Source organism: Mustela nivalis (genome assembly GCF_964662115.1).
Source record: "Mustela nivalis genome assembly, chromosome: 10".
NCBI lineage: Eukaryota > Metazoa > Chordata > Mammalia > Carnivora > Mustelidae > Mustela > Mustela nivalis.
Genome location: NC_139029.1, coordinates 3344363 through 3365922, shown reverse-complemented (window position 1 = coordinate 3365922; position 21560 = coordinate 3344363). Strand labels below are relative to the sequence as shown.

Sequence of the window (21560 nt, the reverse complement as noted above, 5' to 3'; positions counted from 1 at the left end):
TCGCCGCAGCCCCTTCTGCCCCATGAAGGGGGGCCGCTCTGCTGACGCTGTGGTCCTGGTCAGCCCTCCATGGAGACCCATGAGTCACCCCACGCCCGCTGTCCTCCCAGCCCCGGTTCCTGTCAGGGCAGCTCTTCCCGAACGACTGGCTGGTCTCTGCCTACCTAAGCTCCTTCCTTCCTTCCACACCTGCTCCTTGTCCACACGGGACGTGGGCTACACCTCCCAGTGCGACTGCCTCCAAGACCACGCTTCTCTCCCACCGGCGGCCACGCCTGGAGCTCCGAGCGACGTCACTGCCTTACACAGCCCTCCGGACAATTCCGTGAGGAAGTGCACACGGGCTCCGCTTTCCAGAGGGGAAAAGGTGACTCACCGAAGGTCATCAGGCACCGCAGGGAGCCGGACTTTCTCCCAGGGCACTGACCCTCGCTCGGGAAGCTCAAGGAGTGGAGTGAGCCCTTGGCACCTACTGTGGGTGGAAATACGTCCCCAAGAAGACATGCTGAGTCCTGACTCGTCTATCTGTGACTATGAACTTACTTGAAAGGAGGGTCTTTGTAGATGACGTCCGGTTACGGTGGGGTCTCACTGGAGTAGAGGGCCCTAAATCCCATGACTGGTGTCCTTATAAGGAGAGAGATTTGGGGACAGACAGGCATAGAGGGAAAAGAGCCATGTGGAGCTGGAGGCAGAGGCTGCGGCAGCCCGTCTGTGAGCCGAGGGGTGCCAGGGCTGGCTGGCAGCCCCCAGAAGCAGGATGAGACAGGCAGGGAATGCTCCTACCCTAGAGCTCTCGGAGGGAACGGGGCCCCTTTACCTGGATTGCAGACTTTGGGCCTCCAGAGCTGTGACAGATTCTGCGTCTGTTGTTTCAAACCCCCCGCCCCATTTGGGGTACTTTGTTGTGGCAGCTTCAGGAAACCAATATGGGACCTTTCACAAGGGGGACTCATCCCCACTTAGCCTCTGAGACTGGTCCACACACCGTCCCCCTCTGGTCTCTGCTCGTTCTCCTTCACCTGTCCTGTCCCCTGTCCTCGGAGACACACCTGTCGTCCTGCCTACCTATCCGCCTGCCCGTCTGTCCTTGGAGACACACCTGGATTCTCAGCTCTTCCAGGAGGCCCTCTCTGATGCCTCAGCTGTAAGGGATCCCCTGTGAACAACCCAGCGGCTAGGCAGAGTCTGCTCGGTGAACCTGGCCACAAACCAAATGCTGTCTGGTGGTCGAGCTGGCTTGTGGTGAGAGCCCATGATCTATGGTCAGAACTCGCAGGCACACAGGCGGGCTCCCCTACCAGAAGCGGATGACCAAGCCTCCCTGCCCAGGGTCCCCCCAGCCTCCCTGTCTGGGCTGCCTTAGAGGCGCAGATGCTGCCTCCAGTCCTGTTGTCAAGGAAGCAGCAGGGATGAGACACACTTTATCGGGGAATATTCTGGAAAGGGGGTTAGGGCCACGCCCATTCAACACCATCCACCCCATACCTATGGAGACTTGGCATGTTCTTGGTGCTGCGAACAAGGCTCTGCTCTTAGGGGCTGCAGTTAAGAGGGCCAGCAGGGGGACAGAACAGTGGGACTGAGGATGGTCTGGGACACATTTGCTCGACCAGGCGCTTGGGAAAGTCTCTCTGAGGACCAGGGGACATGATACAGGGGGAGGGAGCCGGCCGTGAGAGAATCGGGGGGACTAGACCTTGCAAGGGCCCTGAGGAGGGAACGAGCGTGGCAACTTCCAGACCTAGAAGGACGGAGCCTCCTGAGTGGGGGGAGAGGGTCTCAGCCAAAATCAGAGCAGGGAAAGTCCACGCGCCCTCGAGGAAATTTGGGATCCATTCCTGGCACCCTGAGGGGGCCAGGGGGGAGCAGAACTGAACCAAGGGGTGCCACTTGGGTCTGGGGCCTCTAGCCAGTCTGCTGGGAAAGCTGCTGCCTCCTCTGAGGCCACATCTCCGGACCCCCGCCCATCGCTAACCCCCAGGGTGGGTGCGGGGAGGGGAGCTCACGCAGGCACTGTGCGGATCTAAAAATTTGATGCTTTTTTTTTTTTTTTTTGAGGAAAAGTGAAGAAGCAGCAGAGAAAGTTAACAGGAAAGCCTTTCCCCCAGCTGCGAGCTCAGTTCAGCTGATTAAAACGCCCAGGCCTGGGGCACCGCTGTCCCCGTGCTCCCCCGAGCAGGCGCGTATCTGGAGGCATTATCTTTTTTACATTAATATTTAAGACCGAGTTTAACGAAGTCGCAGCCCCACTGCTGGCGGGGATGGTGGCCGTGGGGCAGCACTTATCTGGGATCTTTAATAACTGTGGGCATTAGTTGCAGAGGCCTGTTTTCCCGATAACTGCGACTCCCCTGGAGGCAGCGAGATGAAATCCGCCAGATACAGAAGGGGCCGTGCGGGTGTGACCACCTTTGGCCCATCAAATGTGAAAGGCGCTGTGGTTTCTGTTCCCCTCTAGCTCCCTAGGAAGTGGGTTTTCCCTGGGTTTTTAGCCCCCTGGCTAGCTCCCCACATTTCTGATGGGGCCCAGATTTTCCTCGGGGTGTCAGGGGAATAAGCGATTGGTCTCCGTCTCCCCCACCCCATGTTAGCTTCCCGGGGCTCCCAAAATGGAGCACCACAACCTGGGGGGCTTCAAAGACTAGAAATAGATCCTCTCCGAGTTCTGAAGGCCAGAAGTCTGAGACCCAGCTGTGGGCAGGGCGGTCTCCCTCTGGAGGCTCCGGGGGACCCCTGCCCCGTGCGTCTTCCAGCTCCTGGTGGCTGCAGGTGTCCCCAGACTCGTGATCATGTCTATTCTCTGCCTCCTCCGTCACGTGGCCTAATCCCCGCTCGTCGTCATATGGCTTTCTTTCCAGGGCGCCAGGCATCGGAGTGAGGGTCCACCCTCCCGCAGGAGGGCCTCGTCTTAACAGAGTCCATCCGCAACGACCTATTTCCAAACAAGGTCACATTCTGGGGTTCGGCATGGATACGACTCTCCCCGGTGCACCTGCCATCACGAACTGTATCCACCTCAGCGGGGGCTGGGGTCTTCCAGGGAGGAAGCCGCTCTGCCGCACCCTATTGCCCACCACCTGCCTCGCGCTGGCCCAGCCACGCCGGCCGGATGTTCCCCTGTCTCCTTGGCCTGGAAGCTTCCATGCTGCATCTTAACATGTCCCCCTTTCAGAGGGTCGGGGTCTCAGCTGTGCCGGGCTTGTCTTACTTCCTTAGGTGGTTACTTGCTTTTTCTCTGCTTCCCTGAATGAGGATGTACCGTCCACGAGGGCGGGGGCCCTGTCCGTCTTGTTTGTGTGGCATCTGGACCCAACAGACCCGCCTTCCCCTTTTGTAAAGGTTTTACTTATTTATTTGAGAGAGAGACTGAGAGCATGAGAGTGAGAGTGAGCGAGCGGGGTGGGGGAGGGGCGGGGGGGAGAAGCAGACCCCCTGCGGAGCGGGGGACCAACAAGGGACTCGATCCCAGGACCTCAGGAACGCAACCGAGGTGAAGGCAGACACTCAACCGTCTGAGCCACCCAGGCGCCCCTGGAGCCAAAAGACCCCTAATAAACATCTGCTCAATGAATGACAAGCATCAGTGACCGGTGCCCCACCCCTGCCCCCAGTCTCATCTCCCTCTTGAGAAATTTCCACTAGAATTAGGAGCTGCTGGGGCCAAACCAGCTGATGCTCTGTCCCCCTGACAGCTGGATTCAGAACACAAAACCTTAAGAATTCTGCCATCTAATGGACTCACAGCAGAAGTGCCTTGTTTCTTTAAACGGCAACCACAGGATCAAACAAACAATGGGCCGCAGGTCCAGACTCTAGTCCACAGCGGCATGCAAGCCATTGGGCTGGTCTCTGCTCTCCTCCCCAGAGAGCAACCAGACAGCCCCCGGGGTCTGTGTTAGACGGAAGCTACATCAAAGACAGGATGACCAATTATATCTGAACTTCACAGAAGCAAGGTTTTAGTGTAAGTATGGCACAAATATTGTGTGGGATATACTTACACTAAAAAAAAAAAAAAAAAAGTTTATTAGAAATTCAAATTTAACACAGGAACAAACCCGGAGCGCCTGCTACGGAGAGATGCAAGCGCCAGCTCTGGGGCTCTCCGGCCGCTCCCGGAGGCTCTCAGCCCAGAAAGTGGGCCGACCAGAGCGCTGCCCCACATGCTGGTTTCAAAGACCTGCCCGCGAAACAGAACATCCTTCTGAAGTTCCAAGCAGAGCGAGCCCTCCACGCCCGTCACCTGGAGAACACAGGGGCGGGCAGCTAATTTCGGAGGCCGCCTGCGGAAAACCGGCCTCCCCCACCGTGAGGACGGTCCGGCTTACGGTGTGACGAGAGCAGAACACGTCCTTGCTCCAGCACAACCGTACCCAGCCCGGGCCGACGTCTGGTCTGGCGCCAGGACGAGCTTATCAGAGGTGACGAACCGAGAGGCCTTTTCGTGAATTCGGGTCTAGCCAGCCCCCCGTCACTCAGCTGTCCCAGCAACGGCGCAAGAAGGCCAAGGATAGCCACGCCCTGAACCCCTGCTGCAAAGCGTTGTCAAGAAACCGTGCTCTTCTCCCGCGGAGCGCACATCAAAGTGGTCCCCGTGCTGGTCCTGGAGGGCAGGACGATGCCGGGGAGGACAGACTTTGACTTCCCATCGCACGTTTCCGCGTGGCCGGACTCCGTAAGCGCGCGCCCTCCACCCCGGCGTCCGGTCCCGTCACTTGCCGCGCTCCCGCCAGCCACCCTCCGGCGGCACCTGCTTGGTCGTCCCGCCCGGCCCCGGCGCGGCCCTTACCGGTACTTCATGCCCGTGCGCCGGGCGGTGCAGCCGTCCAGGGAGAGGCCGTGCATGCGCAGGAAGCTCTCCATGTTCCTGGCCTGGGCGGCGGCCCGCACCTCCCGCAGCCGCTGCAGCTCCAGCGTGTCGGTCTGGCGCACGGGGTGCAGGGCCCAGTCCGAGTGACACCTGCTGCTCACGCTCCTCAGGCTCTCGCTGTACGTCATGGACAACATGGTCCCGCCCGGCCCGGGGGCTGCCGCTGTCCGGACGGGAAACGCGGGGAGTGGCGATGAGTTAGGGACGGGGCCGCTGCCCCTCCCCCCGCCCGGGTGCCCGCCAGGGGGCTGTGCCCGGGGCAGGGGTGCTGCAGAGACACGTCCTCCGGCCACAGCGGCCACAGCAGGTCTTGGCCCCCGCGGCTGGGCCCCGGGAAGCGAACTCCTCCTGACACCAGAGTCTCCGTCCTCGTCCTCGAAGCTGCCCGGCTGGGAATCTGGCTCAGCCCCATCCTCTGCCCTCGCCTCCCCGAGACAAGCGCAGGCCAAGCTGCATTCCGGGCGGGAGAAACTCAAAGGGGCTCCAAATGAAAACAGAGGCAGAGAGCATGCAGAGAGCCCGGCCCCCCACTGCCGAAGGCACCGCGTCACAGCGCTCCCTCGCGGAGTTGCCAAGGTCAAAGCAGGGACTGGGCTGTCTCTGGGGTGATGACGCAGGACGAGCCGGCCCGAGGAAGGCCCTATTCGTTTGTTCACGAGACGCACAAAGGGAGACCCTCGCCACAGACTCGTAGAAAGCAGAAAGTACCGCGGCACCAGCAGATTCCATGGGCTCCATCCTCCACGATAACCGAATATGCCACAAGCCACACGTTTTGCCACAGACGGAATGGGATGTGTGTAAGGAGGGGGGTGACAAGAGAGGGACAGAGGTTCCGTGCAGATAGGGAAACGGCCAAGCTGAGGTGGGAAGAACCATTGCTGAATCGTCCTCCTGAGTGAGGACCACACTCTCGGAAACTAGAAACAGCACCGGTGCCCCTCAGCGGGGAGACTGGTTCCGGAAGTGAGAGTCCATCCCTAGAACGGAAAGTGGCGCAGCCTTCCGCGAGGCTGGTCTCCGTGGACGGATGTGTGGCGACTCCTCGGAGACGGAAGTAAAGAAAAGACCGGGCAAGCGGGAGAAGCTACCGTCTGTGTCAACGCACGCGCGTGCGGGCCTGAGGCGAGGAGGGAGCTGCGGCCCCGCACCCACGTCCTGCAGTGCCCGTGGGGTCAGGGGTGCTCTACAACCTGGGGAGCCCCCGCGCACCAGACCACAGCCCTCTGCCCTGGCTCAGATGCCCACAGGGCGGCCCCAGCATCATCCCCAAGGACGGAAGGTCGGACGGGAGCTGCCAGGTTAGCAGCAGAGCAGGACCCGGAGCCCAGTCCCCACGGCTGGACAAGCGCGCACGGTCCCCAAGGGGCAGCAAGTTCGAGCGTCCCTGGGAGGGGCTGGGAAAGCTGTCCCAGGAGCTGAGGCAGCTGCAGAGGCCTTGGCTCTGTCCCTGAGGGCAGAAGTGCTGCCCTGGGCTAGCCCCCTCCTTGGGGGAGACCCCCCCCGGACCCCGACACTTCACAACGCCCTTTCCTGCTGCAAGTTTCCTCCATGGCTGCACCCTCTCCTGACCTAACAGAGTCTTCTCTAATAGTCTCGTTTGTGGCATCTGATCTCCTGGAGGTCAGGTCCAGGAGGGTGAGGACCTTCCCGTCTGAGGCTCAGTGCCCCCCGCAGAGACTGGCCTTCCCTGACGTGTCAACAGCACCTCCCTGACTCTAGCCTGAGGCCCGAAGCAGCTTGCTTTCTGCTGAGGGGGCAAGGTGGGGGCCTCTGGGGCCAGGACTCCCCTTCACCATGGCTCAGAGCCACCGGGAGGGGCTCTGCAGGGTCCAGGACGGCTGGCATCCCCCAGGGGTTTGGACTAAGGGGATCAGGGATGCTAAAGAATGTAGGATGTCCCAGGCACGAAAATTCCCATGTCCAGGAGAATCACTCTGGAGGCGGTGGAGAGGCCCACGGCTCCAGGATGGGGGTCATCTTAGGAAATGGGGCCATGGAGGCCCACAGGCAGCAGCACAGATCTCCCCTCCCCTCCTGCTGGCCCCTCAGCCCCTCCAAGCATAGCCGGGGGCAGGGCAGCATCGGGCAGCGGCTTTAGAAGTGGCGGTGTGGGGGCGCCTGGGTGGCTCAGTGGGTTAAAGCCTCTGTCTTCGGCTCAGGTCATGGTCCCAGGGTCCTGGGATCGAGCCCCGCATGGGGCTCTCTGCTCAGCGGGGAGCCTGCTTCTCCCTCTCTCTCTGCCTACCTGTGATCTCTCTCTATGGCAAATAAATAAATAAAATCTTAAAAAAAAAAAAAAAAAGAAGTGGCGGTGTGGCCGGCGGCCGGTCCTGCATGGGCTAAAGGCGGACCAGTTCTGGCTTCCCTGGGGGTCCCCGTTCAGAGAAGAGCAGCCTGGCAGGCTGGGGCTACAGCGGTCCTTCCCGAAAAGCAGGACCCACCTCGGACGCACACATTCCCAGCCAGACCACGATCAATAACCATTAGCTTTCAAGACACTAGCCACAAAAAGCAACCTGGTCTGGTTTGGCTTTGGAAGTCCAGCCAAGGTCCTGGGGCTGGGAGGGTGGTGTGCCTACGTACCCAGGTCCTGGACAGGGGCAGCCCTGTCTGTCACCTCCTCAGTGCGACCCAGGCAGGCCCCTGATGGCTCGGAGCCTCAGTCTCCCTGTCTGTGAAGTGGGACGGGCAGAAGCTGATTGTACCAGTTGTGCAGATGAGCCTGGGCAGGGGCCAGTGGTGCAGCTGGGAGCCGGCTTCAGGCAGGGAAGCGGCTGCCATCAGCTGGGACACCAATTAGGGAAAGTGGGGTGGAGAGGACAGAGGCTAGAGGCAGGGCGGGCCCCTGGAGTGGGCACAGGGGAGCACAGGCTTGAAGGCTACCAGGGAGCGCTGCCAATACCGAACATGAGTAGGAAAGGCTGGACAGCATGGAAGCCGGCATTGGTGGCTGACCCTGGTCTTGCACGGACCACGCATTCCTAACGAGATGGGTGCAGGCAGGCAGGGTACAGCCAGGATTTAGAGGGTGCCCTTTCTGTGGGGGCCGGGGTCCCCTCTGCTTGTGACCTTTCCTTACAGCGCACCTCACAGCAACCTTGGGTGTGGGCCTGTGGGTGTCACCTGCGGCACGGCGGCGCGTGTCCCTCGGACTGGCTCTGGCCAGGGGACTCTGAGAGAGGTGGGGTGTGGACAAGCATAGTGGCCTTGGCTGGGGTGGCAGGGTGAGGACTGGTGCCCACGAGGGCTCACTGTTGGGGCAGAGCTGGGAAATGTTCCTCCTCTCCTCCAGGGAGGCAAGACCCCTCCGAGGAGGATAGACACGGAAGGCACAGACGTGCTCTGATGGTCTGCCCACGGGAGAGGACAATCTGGCCCTCGGGACTTCCTCATGCTGGGGATTATTCCTGGTTTCCTCCCAAGGTGACTGGAACCCGCTGGGGTGACTGGAAGAAGGGGCCTCGGGAAGACGGGGAGGGAGAAGGGAGGGCCCACTGCCGGGGCTCCTGCCTCCGGCCCCTCGCTTTTCAGGGCTCAGGGGCGCACTGACCTTGACCTCGCGTTCTTCCTCCTCCTCACCATCCAGCCCCCCACGCCATCTCAAGAAAGCCTAGCCCCTTCCTCAATAGCCATAATGAGTTGCAGGCACCCAGGTTCTCCCCGGCACCGTAGACCACATTTTGCAAATCGATTCTGGCGGAGGGGAGGCTCGGGGGGATTCCCGTGAAGGAACACGGAGCACCGCGACACGGGAAAGCGAAGGGGAGGCATCGGCCTCATTAAGTCAGCTGGGCCCTCGACCTCCCCCAGGGGCCAACCACCTGGCGTTTCTGAATTGCGTGGTGCGTTTACGGAAAGCCACCACAGCCTGACCAGGGAGGTTCAGAAGGAATCCCGAACGGCTCTTTTACACGGAGACATGGGGCTCGGTCTTCGAGAAACCAGCGCAAGTTCCGAAAGCGGGAATGCAAGGGGAAAGCTGCATCATTCTGGGGCGCGGCTCGAAAGCACACGGCAGCGCATCACGGCAAAGCAATGCCACCTGGCCGGACAGCAGGAGGCGAACCGAGGCCCCAGTGAGTCCCCCACCCCCGACTCCGCTGTCATTCACAGGAAGCCCCCACAATGCTGAATCCTCGTGGTGAAGCCAGACGCCCAGGTCTCCCCAGGATGGGAAGACGGACGGTCCCCAGGCGGCAGGTCTGGGAGGCAAGCGCGCTCAAGCGGCAGAATGCCCACCCCTCCCCTCCCCCCCGCTGTCCCCTGTAGCTACCTAGGCCCGGCTTCTTCTTCTCCTTTTTTTTTTTTTTTTTTTTTGAGGTTTTCTGCTTTGAAAAAATATACAGGGTCATCTAATTTCAGATCAGCCAAGTGCACCCCCATCCAGGCTCTCTGTGTCTTCCATTCCTGGGACGGAACGGAAGGAACATTCCTAGTCCCCCAGCAGCAACCCTGAGAAGGCGGCCGTCCCCGGACTCCTGGAGCTCAGGGGCCACTCACCTGCCTTCCTGGCGTCTGCTCCTTAAAAGGGACACAGCCTGGTTGACTAGGGCTCACCAGACGTTCTAAGGCTCTGCCCCAGCGGCTGCTTCATTAGCAAGTGTCACCGTCGGATGTTAGAAGCAATTGGTGAATGAGACGCGCCCCATGAGGGTCGAGCTTGGAGGCAGGGAGTCCATTAGTCTATTAGGGCGTTTTTAGCTCAGTGAGAGGCTGAATTATTCACGAGCGTCTCTTCCCCTAAAAGCCCGGGAAATGCAGTTCCGAGGTGCAGCCTGGCAAGGCCCGCTCCTGGCACGGGGGGTGGGAGGGGGCGCCGACTGGGGTCCGCCCCTTCCCGTGGGCACACTCCCCACGAGCCCTCCACGGCCCCAAGTGCCAGAGGCATGGGCCACAGGAGGGGAGTGGCAGTCGTGCGTTGGTTATCTAAGGCCAGGACCCGGGGCTCACAGCTCTTCCCACCACATTGTGCAGTATGGGGCCGGGGGTCCCCAGAGGATGTGACCACCACTCCTGGGGAAGGGGCTGGGGTCTGGCAAGACCTGCCCTCAGCAATGTAGACAGGTGTCCCTCCTCCCTTCTACGGGGACGTGCCCCAGATTGGTATAACCTATACGGTCAGTACCTATAAATGGCCAGAAGGTTCTGGAAGCCTGCTATATGAACACCACACTGCCACTCCCTCCAGGAAGGGGGCACAGGGACCCTTCCTCACAGCACATGTTCTGACCCGGCTTTGGAAGATGCTTTGAGGCTGAACTCTGGGCTGAACCGAGCTGAGCCCCGTTCCAGGGTCACAACCTCAGGGGCGCTCCTTCCTTGGAGTGCCAAGAGCTGTGTGGACGTCTCCCACCACAGGTTCTGCCTTCCCGGTATTATTAGTCCTGTGGGTCCCGGGCTAGGTTGCACAGTGGTTCCAGGGCCTCTACACTTCTTGCCTCACCTGCCTGAGGTTCTTCTATGGGCGGGGGTTATATGTTCCCGCCCTCTTACATCTGGCGTGGTCATGAGACTTGCTTTGGCCGTAAGTACGAGCAGGAGGGCCTGCGCGCGCCGCTTCAAACCGTAGGCCTTCAGGCGTGACGTACGTCAGTTCTTCCTTCAGTGTTTTGCCTGGAGCAGCCTCTGGTCAAAAAAGACCCGAGGAGGAACACCTGGGCCCCACCTGCGGCTCAGAGCAAACAGCTGAGCCCAGCCTGCACGAAACACACGCTTCCTGTTGCAGAGAACCGAGCCTGGGGGTTGTTTGTTACGCGCCATTCGCCGGAAGAGCGGACAGATACAGGGTCTCGCCTCCCTTACAGTCCGTGAGCTGCTGGAGGGCAGGACCTCCAACGTCTCTGCCCTGCGAGGGGAGGGGCCACATGCCAACTGACCTCACCCTCGGAGGCCTGCTGAGTCGGGGCCCAGATGACCAGGACGCCCCCCTGGGAGTGGCACCCAGGACATTAAACAAAGGTATCATGTCATGAGAGGTCATCGTCAGAGACCCTGCAAGAGACACAGGGTGTCTACGAGAAGAAACCACACTGGAGACACTAAAGGCAGGACAGCCGGAGCCTAGTTGGGGGGGACGCGCTGCTGGGAGGCCCGGATGGAGGTCTGCGCGTCTCGGGGGCGGTTCTCCAACAGAGCATGCCTTAGGGCAGGACAGAGGGTTCCCTGGGAGTGGACAATACGTTGGATCTGTGGGCCCTGAGGGCCAGCGAGGGCTGTGGGATCCTCTCTGGCTTCAGCTCTGCGATACCCCACAATTCTCGGCCCCTGTGCGGGGGGCCCCTTCTGGCTGGCCGTCTGGGCTGCCGTTCTGCCGCCTGCTATCTCGCTCCTCCCTTCCAGGGTCTTTGGTCTCATTGGTCAAATCCTGCTGGGACGAATGTCTTGTCTATGTTCTTTTTTTTTTTTTTAAAGATTTTATTTATTTATCAGAGAGAGAGAGGGGGAGAGAGCGAGCACAGGCAGACAGAATGGCAGGCAGAGGCAGAGGGAGAAGCAGGCTCCCTGCTGAGCAAGGAGCCCGATGTGGGACTCGATCCCAGCATCCCGGGATCATGACCTGAGCCGAAGGCAGCCGCTTAACCAACTGAGCCACCCAGGCGTCCCTGTCTTGTCTATGTTCTGACGTGTGAAGCCATCCCACCTACGGGATGGCCCACGTGGCAGGCATCCCATAAAAGCCTTTGCAAGCCCAAGTTCAGCTTTAACCAGTTCAGGTAAAATCTCATCTTCTGCTCTATTTCAGGTAAAATCTTATCCAGCAAAAATTTCAGTCATGTCTTCGGGGCTCTCTGGAAGGAGTGAGACCCCATGGGAGGCACTGAAGGGGAGGTGAAATTAGCGCGAGGACCCAGGCCCACGGACATGCTCCCAGGTGCCGGGGCTGCGGGAAGGGTTGCCGGCCCCGGCATCCAACTCCCCACGCAACAATGAAAACCGACTCCCGGCTCTGCACCAGCAGGTGGGCATGGCCCTGGGGAGCCGGTCTAGACGGAGACCTCCCAGCTCTGAATGCCGAGGTACATACGACACACCAGGGCTCTGCTCCCGAGAGCCATACCGAATCCCCATAGCCCCTGGGCTGACCTGTGTCATGCTTAAGATTGACACTTTCCCGACAGGAGGAAAGTGTCCACTGAAATAAATTCCTGCAGTTACAGGCTGCCTGAGAAGCACACGTCTTTGTGGCGCGCCTCCCCAACGCCGCAGCTGAGTGGCCCAAAGGAGGGAGGAACTTGCCCGGGAGGTCTTTGCGGGCTGACCTGCCTTGGCCTGGGCTGTGAGCCAGGGCCCCTCGAGACCATGTACCTGTGGGGCACAGCCTTGCCCCGAAGAACGTGGTGTGCCCATCCACCACCTGGGAGGATGCCCCAGAAAATGCCAGCAGGTCCAGCCCCGACCCAGGTCACACGGCGGCCCCACGCCCCCGAGGATGTATCGGCCTTGAACTGCCCCTTTGATCCCAAATCAGCTCAGACCCAAAGAGAAGGGGAGAATGGCTGGGTTTGCCCCCCACCTCGTTGACCCGGATCACCCAAGAAGCACACACCCGTGACAACAGACGTGTGATAACAGATGTGTGACAACAGGCGTGCGGCCTCGGCCTCGGACAGGTGAGAGTGTGAGGCAGATCAGGGTGAGCTCAGCAGGGATCAGGCCCTTTGCTCCAATCCGAGCGGATTCCAGAGCAGGGCACACACCAGGATCCTGGCTTCACGATGTGCATCATATCACATAACGCAATGTGGAGGGCACTTGCAGAGGACCCTGGCGTCCGTCTTACTGGGGTGTCTCCCCGGGGCCGCGAGCAGGGTGGGCACGGCCCTCCCGCTCGTACTCCTGACTTCCGCGAGCGAGCTGTGGGGGGAATGGGGGGCTTGTTACCTGTAGAACTGCAGCTGCCTTTTGGGGCTCCCATACCGAGTACTGCGGACAGCGGTGGAAGACAGAAAAAGGAGAGAGAGAGAGAGAGTCCACAGTGGGCATTAGCCGCAGGGAGGTGCAGGCCCGGGAAGCAGCCGCGACACCCCACAGCCGGGGCCCCACCCCGCTCGGCCCGAACACCCGGGGACAAAATGCTCGGCGGCAGCGCCACCCAGTGGCACGCGGAGGCAGAAGCCCGGTCTGTTCGGTGGACTCTGAGCGACAGTCTGGGTTTTAACGAAATATGCCCTAGGACGACCGTACAGAACCCTCAAGCTGAGACGCGGCCCGTCCCCCCACACACTGGCGAGACTGCCTGGGATCACGGGGTTCTTTTCAGGATTCTGATCAAGGAGGGACGCCCCCTTTCCCTGTGGGCTCTATGGATACTCGCTCTGGGTCAGACCCTCACGATTACGGAGGAAGGCCCAACCCATCAAGGGCTCATGGGCCCCTGGGGTCCCACCCGGCCCATCTTTCGGGGCGGCCACGGCTGTCTGGATCCTGGGCTCCACGCGTGGGGCAGCAGCTGTCATCTGACCAACGCCTCGTGTTCTCTCCCCGTGGTTCAGCCGGGGCTGCTCGCCACACGGAGAGACCCAGAGCTGGATTTGGAACTGGCCTCCGCGGAAGAAAGGCAAGGGTGCCCGGCGAGCCGCTGGCCGCTCCTTCCCCCACCCCCAGTGCAAGGCTCTGAGCCTCCCTCAAAGGAGGCTGCACAAGTCGGGGTGTGTAAGAAAGACACAGAAGCTGGGGAGGCCCCTCGCTTCCAGGCCTGCCGCCTCCAACAGAATCCTTCAGAAGAGTCGGGGAGGAGTCTCACCCTGGCTCTGCTCCACCGGGACAGTCCGGGGTTTTAAAAGCTTCCGTTCCTTCCCTCCCGAGAAAGCTCTTGCTGACCTGTACCCCAGAGCCCTGTGGGCCTCCCTTGGTCCTTCCCTCTGGATCCAGGGCTGGTGACTGGCCTCGGGGGTCCCTTCTCAGAGGCAAGACCGCGTCTGAGACTGGCCTGGGCGGGTCGGGGGCGGGGGATCACCTGTAGATCATGCCGGGGGAGCCCGTCTGCCGCAGAGAGAGCCGAGCTGGGGAGCCTGTGGTCGATTCCGGATACATGGGGCCGGCCTCACTGGTCCTGACTTGCTCTCTTCTTCACAGACGGAAGACTCTGGAGGAGAAGCAGAGTAGAGGGGAGGTGGTTCAAAAGACCAGTTGGGTTTGCCCAGGAGGCCCTGTGACGGCGAAGGCCTGGTTTGCTGGGCATCTGTATGTCCCTCGTGACACAGACGGACAGACCAGCCCCTGGGGGCTCAGACAAAGCTGATGGTTAGGCTCATCGGCTCTGTAAGGGATTTCTACTCTCCCATCCCTGTGCTTCACCAGATTCTGCTTCCTCCCAGCTGCCTTCCCGAGGTTCTGAGAGCCCTGCTCTGCTGGGGGCATCGGTAGGCTGAGAACTTTGGACCGTCTCTGCTGTCCCAGGAAGTGGCACCACCGTCCCCCAGGCTCATCCTCGACGCTTCAGCTCCCCGCACCCCAGCCCAGGGCTTGCTGGTGTCACCGTTCAGCTTTCAGGAAGGCAGCTGCTCAGATAACCCCAGCTCCTGCGTGTGACCTCCTCCCGCCCCACAGGTCAGGGCACAGGTGACAGGATATCACTTCCGTGATCAGGCGACACAGACAGTGCCTTCTGTCTGGCTAGCAGACTCCCTCCCTTGCTGGCTCTGAGAAGCAAGCTGCCACAGCCGGAGAGGGCCGTGGGGCCAGGAACGGAGGCCCTCAGTGTAACTGCCCACAGAAAAGGGAATCCTTCAAACCGTGTGGACTTGGAATTCCGAGTTTCCTCCCACAGTCGAGCCTTCAGATGAGACCACAGCCCTGGCCATACCCCTCGCCTGCAGGCTTGTGAGGCAGCAGACGTAGCAGAGCCCTAACTGAACTCCTGACCCACAGAAACCAAGAGTTTTATGTCCCTAAGTTTGCAGGCATATTTTACACAGCAATTGATAATGAGTACCGACAGACACATCGGTCCATTTACTGTCCCCCCAACCCCTGCTACCCTCAGGGTGAGCCATCATCATCTGTCACTTGAACCACCAGGTCAGTCTCCTGACTGTGCTCCCTGCTTCCCCCTGGCAGCCAGGGGCAATTACTTCTAAAGGAGATTAGGTCATGCACCCCTTTCTTCCCTTCTCCCACAGGCCAAGTGCACACCTGCCACCGGGCCTTTGCACTTACAGTTCCTTTTGCCTGCAATACCCTTCCGACAGACCTTCTCATTGTTGGGCCTCCCTCAGGAGCCTGCTTGACTGTTGCGCTCTGGAATTCTCTCCAGGCACCCTCCCTGTCTGCTGTCCCACGTGGTCAGCACGAGCTGACCTTATTATCTGTCCCTGAGTTGTGAGGTTTGACTCTCTCCAGAGGGCCAGCTCCACCAGGACAGAAACTTTGTTGGTTTTGCCACTGTGCCTAGAACAGGGTTTGGAACTCAGTTGGGATTTAATATGTGGCTCCCAAAAGAGTGATGGTCCCTGATCCAAAATCACCTTGCCCTGTGCCAATGGGCAAAGGGATGGTCTGGGTTCAAAATACAGCCCCGCTTGCCCCCAGTGGGGCTTCACTGCTGAATGCCCATCTAGAGGGCTTCTTTACGTCACTCTTCCTCCCTCCAGGACGAAGACCTCCCGTGGGCAGGAAGCTGGTTTCCTCTGGACACGCCCCACCCCCTGGTCGGGGCTTCTGTACGAGGCACGGGTTCGGTCTCTCTCCTCACTGAGCTCCCCTCTGAGTGAGGGGCGTGCGCATGTGTGTGAACACGCTGGGAAGATGGGGACACAGAACATAAGCCAGAGTCCTTACAAGGACAGCCTCATGGAAATGACAGAAATGATGGGGTCCGTGAAGGTCCCCAAAGTTGTATTCTTTAAAAAACCTCATTGAGAAAGAAATGATGAAAGGAAGTGAAAGGACACGGAAATCCTTAAAAGAAATGAGGTGGATTCTCGGCTGATGTTGAGTCCAGTCTTCGGGCTTCTCGGGGGACCGTTCACGAGCGGCAGTGCCCCAACCCAGGCTGCCCTCTCCGGGGCCCTTGTCCGCAGGGCCCTGTCCATCTCTTCCTGGTGGAATGGCTCCGGGCAGACCCTGAAGGTCTCCTGGTCACCTTTCTTTCAAACCCTGGGGTTCCACCAGGGTCACGGTCACCAGATGGACCAGCCTGACTCCCCCCACCCAAGGCCCAACACCTTTCCCGCAGAAAGAGTTTGGTCACGCAGCCCCGGGGGCGTTGGGTCCCTCAGCTCTGAGGGTGGGGCGGGCCTCTCCTTTGTGCCTGTTAGGTGCTCCTGGGGTGTGCTTGGCCAGGTCCCTGGGCGTGAAACCCAACCGTTCCCTGAAGTCTTCAACCGTAAGTCAGACGGTGGTGGGTTCACTGGTACACTGGTGCACAGCATGTCTGCCGAGGCCCTACCGTGCGCAGGCACTGGAGGTTACCTGTACAACACGGGGCCCTGCCTGCAGGGTCTCAGTCCCCAGCATGGGCACCCAGGGGTGTTGAAATTCCAGACTTCCAGGATCACAGACTCCATCTGAATTCAAGACGGTGGAGGGACCTAGAGTCTCTGAGTCCGCAGAGGTGGGGTGCACCCAAGCACCTGCATCTCTGACTAGGCCCCCCAGGGACGCTGGCGCTTCTGGTCCAGGGACCACACTTTGAGGATGGCGGGTCCTGGAGCAGGAACTGGCGGACACCCGACAACAGAGCCAGTCCGGCCTGCGGCCCGTCTCTGTAAACAAGGTGTGTTGCTGGAATTGTCCACTCGGGTATGAACCGTCCTGCGTCTGTGCCACACGGCGACGCTGAGCACACCGTCTGGCTTCCCCGCTCTCCCGGCCGGCGCCTTCCCCGGTGCCTCTCAGCTCCGGGCTGAGCTGTTCCCACGCCACCGATGGAACGGAAGCCACCAGAGGCCAGCTTCCCCCACGACCGACGTCAGCTCTTGGAACATCCTGTTTCCCCGGCGGCTGCCACCCAGACGACCCCGCCACGGCCACGGCCACGGTGTTCCCCCGACACACACCCCACTCCAGCCCCACTCGAGCAGCCCGTCCCTCTGTGGACAGGCACTTGTAACTTCTCTCATCTTGACAAGCACACAGCACAGCTGCTTGGATCCGCTTCCTCCTCCAGCTGCCCTGGGTCGCCCATCCGACTCGCAGGAAAATCCCTCAAAAGAGTCGTCCTTTCTTGCCTGCAAGTCTCCCTTCTGCCTTCCCCGCTCAGAGGAAGCTGCTCTTGCCAAGGTCACTGTGACCTTCCTGTTGCTAAGTCTGGTGCTGCCCACAGTTTGGCTGACCCCCCCCCGGGGCTGCCGGGACCCACGCTGTCCGACCTCTCCTCCTGCCTCCCGCGGCTTCTTGCCGCTCTGCTTGGCTTTCCCGGCTCACCTCTCTGACTCTGAGCCTTCTTTCTTTTCCATCTCACGAGGTTCCGCAGACTTCTACCCGTCTTCTGGCTCTGACCTGTGTGGTTGCGCCGGAACCCCTGTGATTCTATCTCCAGACCCCGTCGTGGCCCAGACCCCAGACTCCCCAGACTCATCACTTCAACGGCCGTGCGGGCGTCTCTCTGTCTCCTCTGCAGGGCGCGGTGATCTATCTGTCTCACGCCTGGTGCTCAGGGCAGCAACAGGGACAGGGACAACTGGCGCTCTGGGCTGCGGCAGGGACACGAGGGCCTTGTCCCAGGAGAGGCCACATTCCACTCCTCGCCTCGCCTGGACTCCTGACAGTCGGGCTCCCTCTGAGACAGCAGCCAGCTCCCCGGCTCCCAGCCAGGAGGCACTGGCTGGGCTCTGGTGCCCACGGCACAAGGGACGACCTCGTTTTCCCTGGGGAGCTGCCACCTTGGCCACCAGCCAGGGGAGGGAGGGGGACAGCATTCTTTCGACCTGCCCAGAGCCCCCACTTCCACAGCAGCCACAGTTCATCCAGGAGAGGCCACATGTGCCTGGCGGCCGATCCCAGAAAAGCCGCGTCCTAGCAGGATGCTGCCAATCCCAGGCCCCGCGGAGGTCGGGAGGGAGGCGGGCGGGCGGGCAGGGCTGCCCCGTCCTCAAAAGGGCAGTTCTGGACAAAGGCTTCAGAAACCACTCGAGAACCGGCTGGGCCCAGAAGGGACAACTGGCTCAGAGGATGGGCTGTGGCTCTGCAGTTGGGTTCCCCTGTCCCCAGCACTTCCGCTTGGTCTGTGTGTGACCCTGAACAAGCCACCTGGGTCATTCTCGGAGAAATCCAAGCACAGAGCCTCACGAACGCCGGCCTGTACTTCCTCACGGGAGAGAGAGAAGAGGACACGAAAACGCTTGGCGCTCTGGAGGGAGGATGCTGGGTAAATCCTAGCTCTCCGTCATTGTGGGAAGGGCGGCTGGCAGTGGCGACTCGGCCCTGGGGGCCCCACCTGTGGGCACTGCCGCTCTCGACTCACTCTTCTGAAAACTTGCAAACGTCATGAAAGTCTGCCGGTCCAGAGAGGACAGCTGCACGCACGAGGGCCACCCAGCCTGGATTGGGCACTGCCGGCCGTCGTGGGACGCGGGACCAGCCACCAGGACCGTTATGTGGAAGGTGACTTTGCCCTCCTGGGGGCATGTTCTGCTGGCTTTAACCTCAGGGCCACCCTCATCACAGGAAGACAGGCTCTGGTGAGCTGTAAGGGGGACTTCCAGTCACTGAAGAGGCCTCCCGCTGTCTCCCCACTCTAGGGTCAGGAGCGCAAGAAAACTAGAGCAGCGGGAACCTTTTGCCAGACTTCCTGGTGTGAAGTTAGCACTTCGAGCCTTGCGTAACTTTCTGACATGAAACCTGGCCAGGGCCACCAGGCACAGACCTGTCCTCCTCCAGGGCCGGTCTGATGACAAGCCCACCCCGTCGGGTGCCCTGAGGAGGCCACTCCAGGTGTCAGGGAGGGAGGCGAGGCCCAGGTGGGTTCGGATCTGGCGGATGACCACGGGCAAATCTTCCCACCTTCCTAAGCATCCGTTTCTCCATCCGTGAGACGGGATGAGGGAGTTGGGGAGGACCCGACGTGTCCACCGGCAGGGGCGCACCGTAGGGGCCACGGGCTGGGGTCTTCCTGTGTCCGGTCCTGGCGGAGGGCAGGTGCTGGCCCAGGGCCCAGGATGTCTGCACCACGGGCACAGGCGAGTGCAGCTGTCCCTGCACAGACGTGCCCAGCCTGCTCCCGGGTGGGGGTTTTACCTTCCAGAAAAGCACTGTTTGGGGTCCTCGGACTTGCTACCGCATCCGCTTTCCCTTGCTGCCTCTCCACTGCGTTCTCAGGGGCTGCTCCTCTCTGCCACGCTCCCAGAAAAAGGTGAGTCTCTGGTGGGTGTGACCGGCCACACAGAGCCACCATCGGTGTCGAGACGGGCACTGTCTTCCCTGGGCCCTCTGCGGCTGCTCCTAATTCCCGATCATCTTGGAAGCGCGAAGGTTCTGGAAGGCTCGTTTGCACAGAGCCAAGGTCTTACGAATTACAACACTGTACGAGTTCTCCTTGCTATGTGCCACGGGTCACATGGGAAACGAGGATTTCTCACACGGTTTTGCAAAGTCAGGAATTGGGGGTTGCCCTGGCCGGGCAGGTCTGGCTCAGGGTGGGGGTCTCTCCTACGGTTGTGGCTGGGCTGGGGGGTTAAGAGGTCTCACACACACAGAGGTGAGCAGCCTCACCACCTGGGTCTCTCACGCTAAGGCCGATGGTCTCACCCGGAGGGAGGGGTCGAGAGAGAGAAGCTGGGGCTTCTTGAAAGCTGGAAATCCTTCCCGCCAAAGCCCGGGAGTTCCGCTATGACTACCGCGCGGCAGGAAACCGCCACCTGTCACAGGGCTGAAGCTGCAGGAGCCGCGCCACCAGAGAGGCAGGAAGGGGCGTAACCGCTCGAAACCACCAGATCCAGAAGGGAGCTTGCGCAACACAGCCTGCCTCTCCGGCCCACACGCAGGGCGCCGCCAGCCGAAACCCCAGTCCTCCCCCCGGGCACAGGAGGGAGTGCCGCCACCGAAGGCCTGTGCGTCTGAGTGCACAGGGGATCGGCTCTGGCTGTGGGGTCACCTGTGGCAGTCAGCAGAGAGGCCAGGTCACTGCAGGGGTGGCCCTGCGCCGCGGTGGGGGGGCGCGGGTGGGCCGTGGGGAGACCCACCGGCCCATTCCTGAGGAGCATCAACGCATCATGCTCAGATTCAGGAGGGGGCAGGGAGAGCAGTGACTAATTACTGCAGGCAGGCCACCACGGCCAGGACCCCCTCCTCCTTGCTGCAGAGACACCCCCATCTCTCCTCCAAGTTCTGAGCCGGGGGACCTGTCAACAGAGTGGACATCACATGGTCGGACAGCAGGAGCAGGAGAGGCACTGGGACCAAGCCACGGAGTTCCCGTTAGAATTTCTTGGAAAGGGGCTCCTGGGTGGCTCAGTCGCTAACTGTCTGCCTTCGGCTCAGGTCCTGATCCCAGCGTCCCGGGATCGAGCCCCACATCCAGCTCCCTCCTCGGCAGGGAGCCTACTTCTCCCTCTCCCACTCTCCCTGCTTGTGTTCCCTCTCTCACTGTGTCTCTCTGTCAAATAAATGAATAAAATCTTTAAAAAAACCCAAAGATTATATAAAAAAAGAACTCCTTGAAAAGATGGCAGACTAGGATTTTTCAGTCTTCTCAAAGCAACATTTCAACGCTTGTCCCCTGATTACAAACAGACCAGCCCAGCACCCGGCTCGGCTCAGGCCTACACTCTTGCAGGCCGAGGCCGCATTCGTGTCTCGTTAGTGCCACAATCGAAAAAACAACAACATCATGGCCCCCAAATTCCAACTTTCCCAAAGCAACACTGAAATGCCTCTCCCTCCATGCAGCCCACCCAGATCCACACCCACTTCTCGTGCACCTGCCAGTGGAGTGGCTCCCCGCTGACGCAGAAGCCTTCGGGGTGTGCACAGTGACGGATGGGGACCTGCCAGGCTCCGTGGCCAAAGGCCCCCGGCCTTGGGAACAACTGCCTTCCCTCCCCGAGAGGACATGGAAGCTGGGACCACGGAGGCAGCGGCACCCTGGCTCCATCCTGAGCCTTCAACCACACATGAACAGGGCCCTCCCCGGGTGCCTCAGCGGAGGGAGCCTAAGAGCTGCAGCCGGTCAGGGCAAGACGCAGGAAACAAGCCCCTGAGTGCTCTGGGCTCCAGCATGTTTGCAGCCACAGGCCTGTCCTCGGTCATTCACTGAGCAAAGCCCTGTAGCCCTCCCGGCCCACCTTGGGACGCTCACGGGCCCTCCTGCCGCCACCCTGAGCTCCCACCATGACCACACCCTGCACCCATATCCTGTCCTGGCAGGAAACTGGAAAAGAGAGCCAGTGGGGGAGGGGAACGCTCTCCAGAAGGGACTCGGCTTTTCTGGGTGGGGAGGAAGCCCCTTCGGCCGCAGGAAGCTCCCCGACCAGCCCTGCCGTCCTTCCCCGCATGGTGAGCGCAGGCTGTCCCTCCAAGACAGAGCTTCATAGGGTCCTCCAGATGCCCTCCCCTTTGCCCGCTGCACTCCGCTCTGCAGGAGAGAGGGGTGGGGACCCCTTCACTTATTTTTAAGGCAGGGACCCTCCCTTCTGCCTGGGAAACTACATTCCACTCTGAGGTGGGAGATTCCTGGCCGGGGGCTCAGGGGACAGCAGGTGGGCAGGGATCCCTCTAGGAGCCTGCAGGGGTTGCGTGACAGCTG

General features: G+C 60.8%; 1 protein-coding gene across 12 annotated transcripts in view; it reads right to left on the bottom strand.

The window, feature by feature from the left end:
• Nucleotides 1-21560, bottom strand: part of KCNAB2 (potassium voltage-gated channel subfamily A regulatory beta subunit 2) — an 86753-nt gene that overhangs the window by 36619 nt on the left and 28574 nt on the right. For 4 of the 12 annotated variants that reach the window (XM_082686749.1, XM_082686740.1, XM_082686744.1 and 1 more), the window contains exons 2-3: nucleotides 13833-13961; nucleotides 12758-12799 (exon numbers count right to left, since the gene is read on the bottom strand). In XM_082686749.1, coding sequence (XP_082542875.1) covers nucleotides 12758-12799; nucleotides 13833-13909 — 119 coding nt within the window. In that variant the 5' untranslated portion in view covers nucleotides 13910-13961. Of the gene's footprint in view, nucleotides 1-4792; nucleotides 5026-12757; nucleotides 12800-13832; nucleotides 13962-17242; nucleotides 20158-21560 lie in introns of those variants that run through there. The other 8 variants (XM_082686746.1, XM_082686741.1, XM_082686751.1 and 5 more) reach the window with 4 other exon arrangements.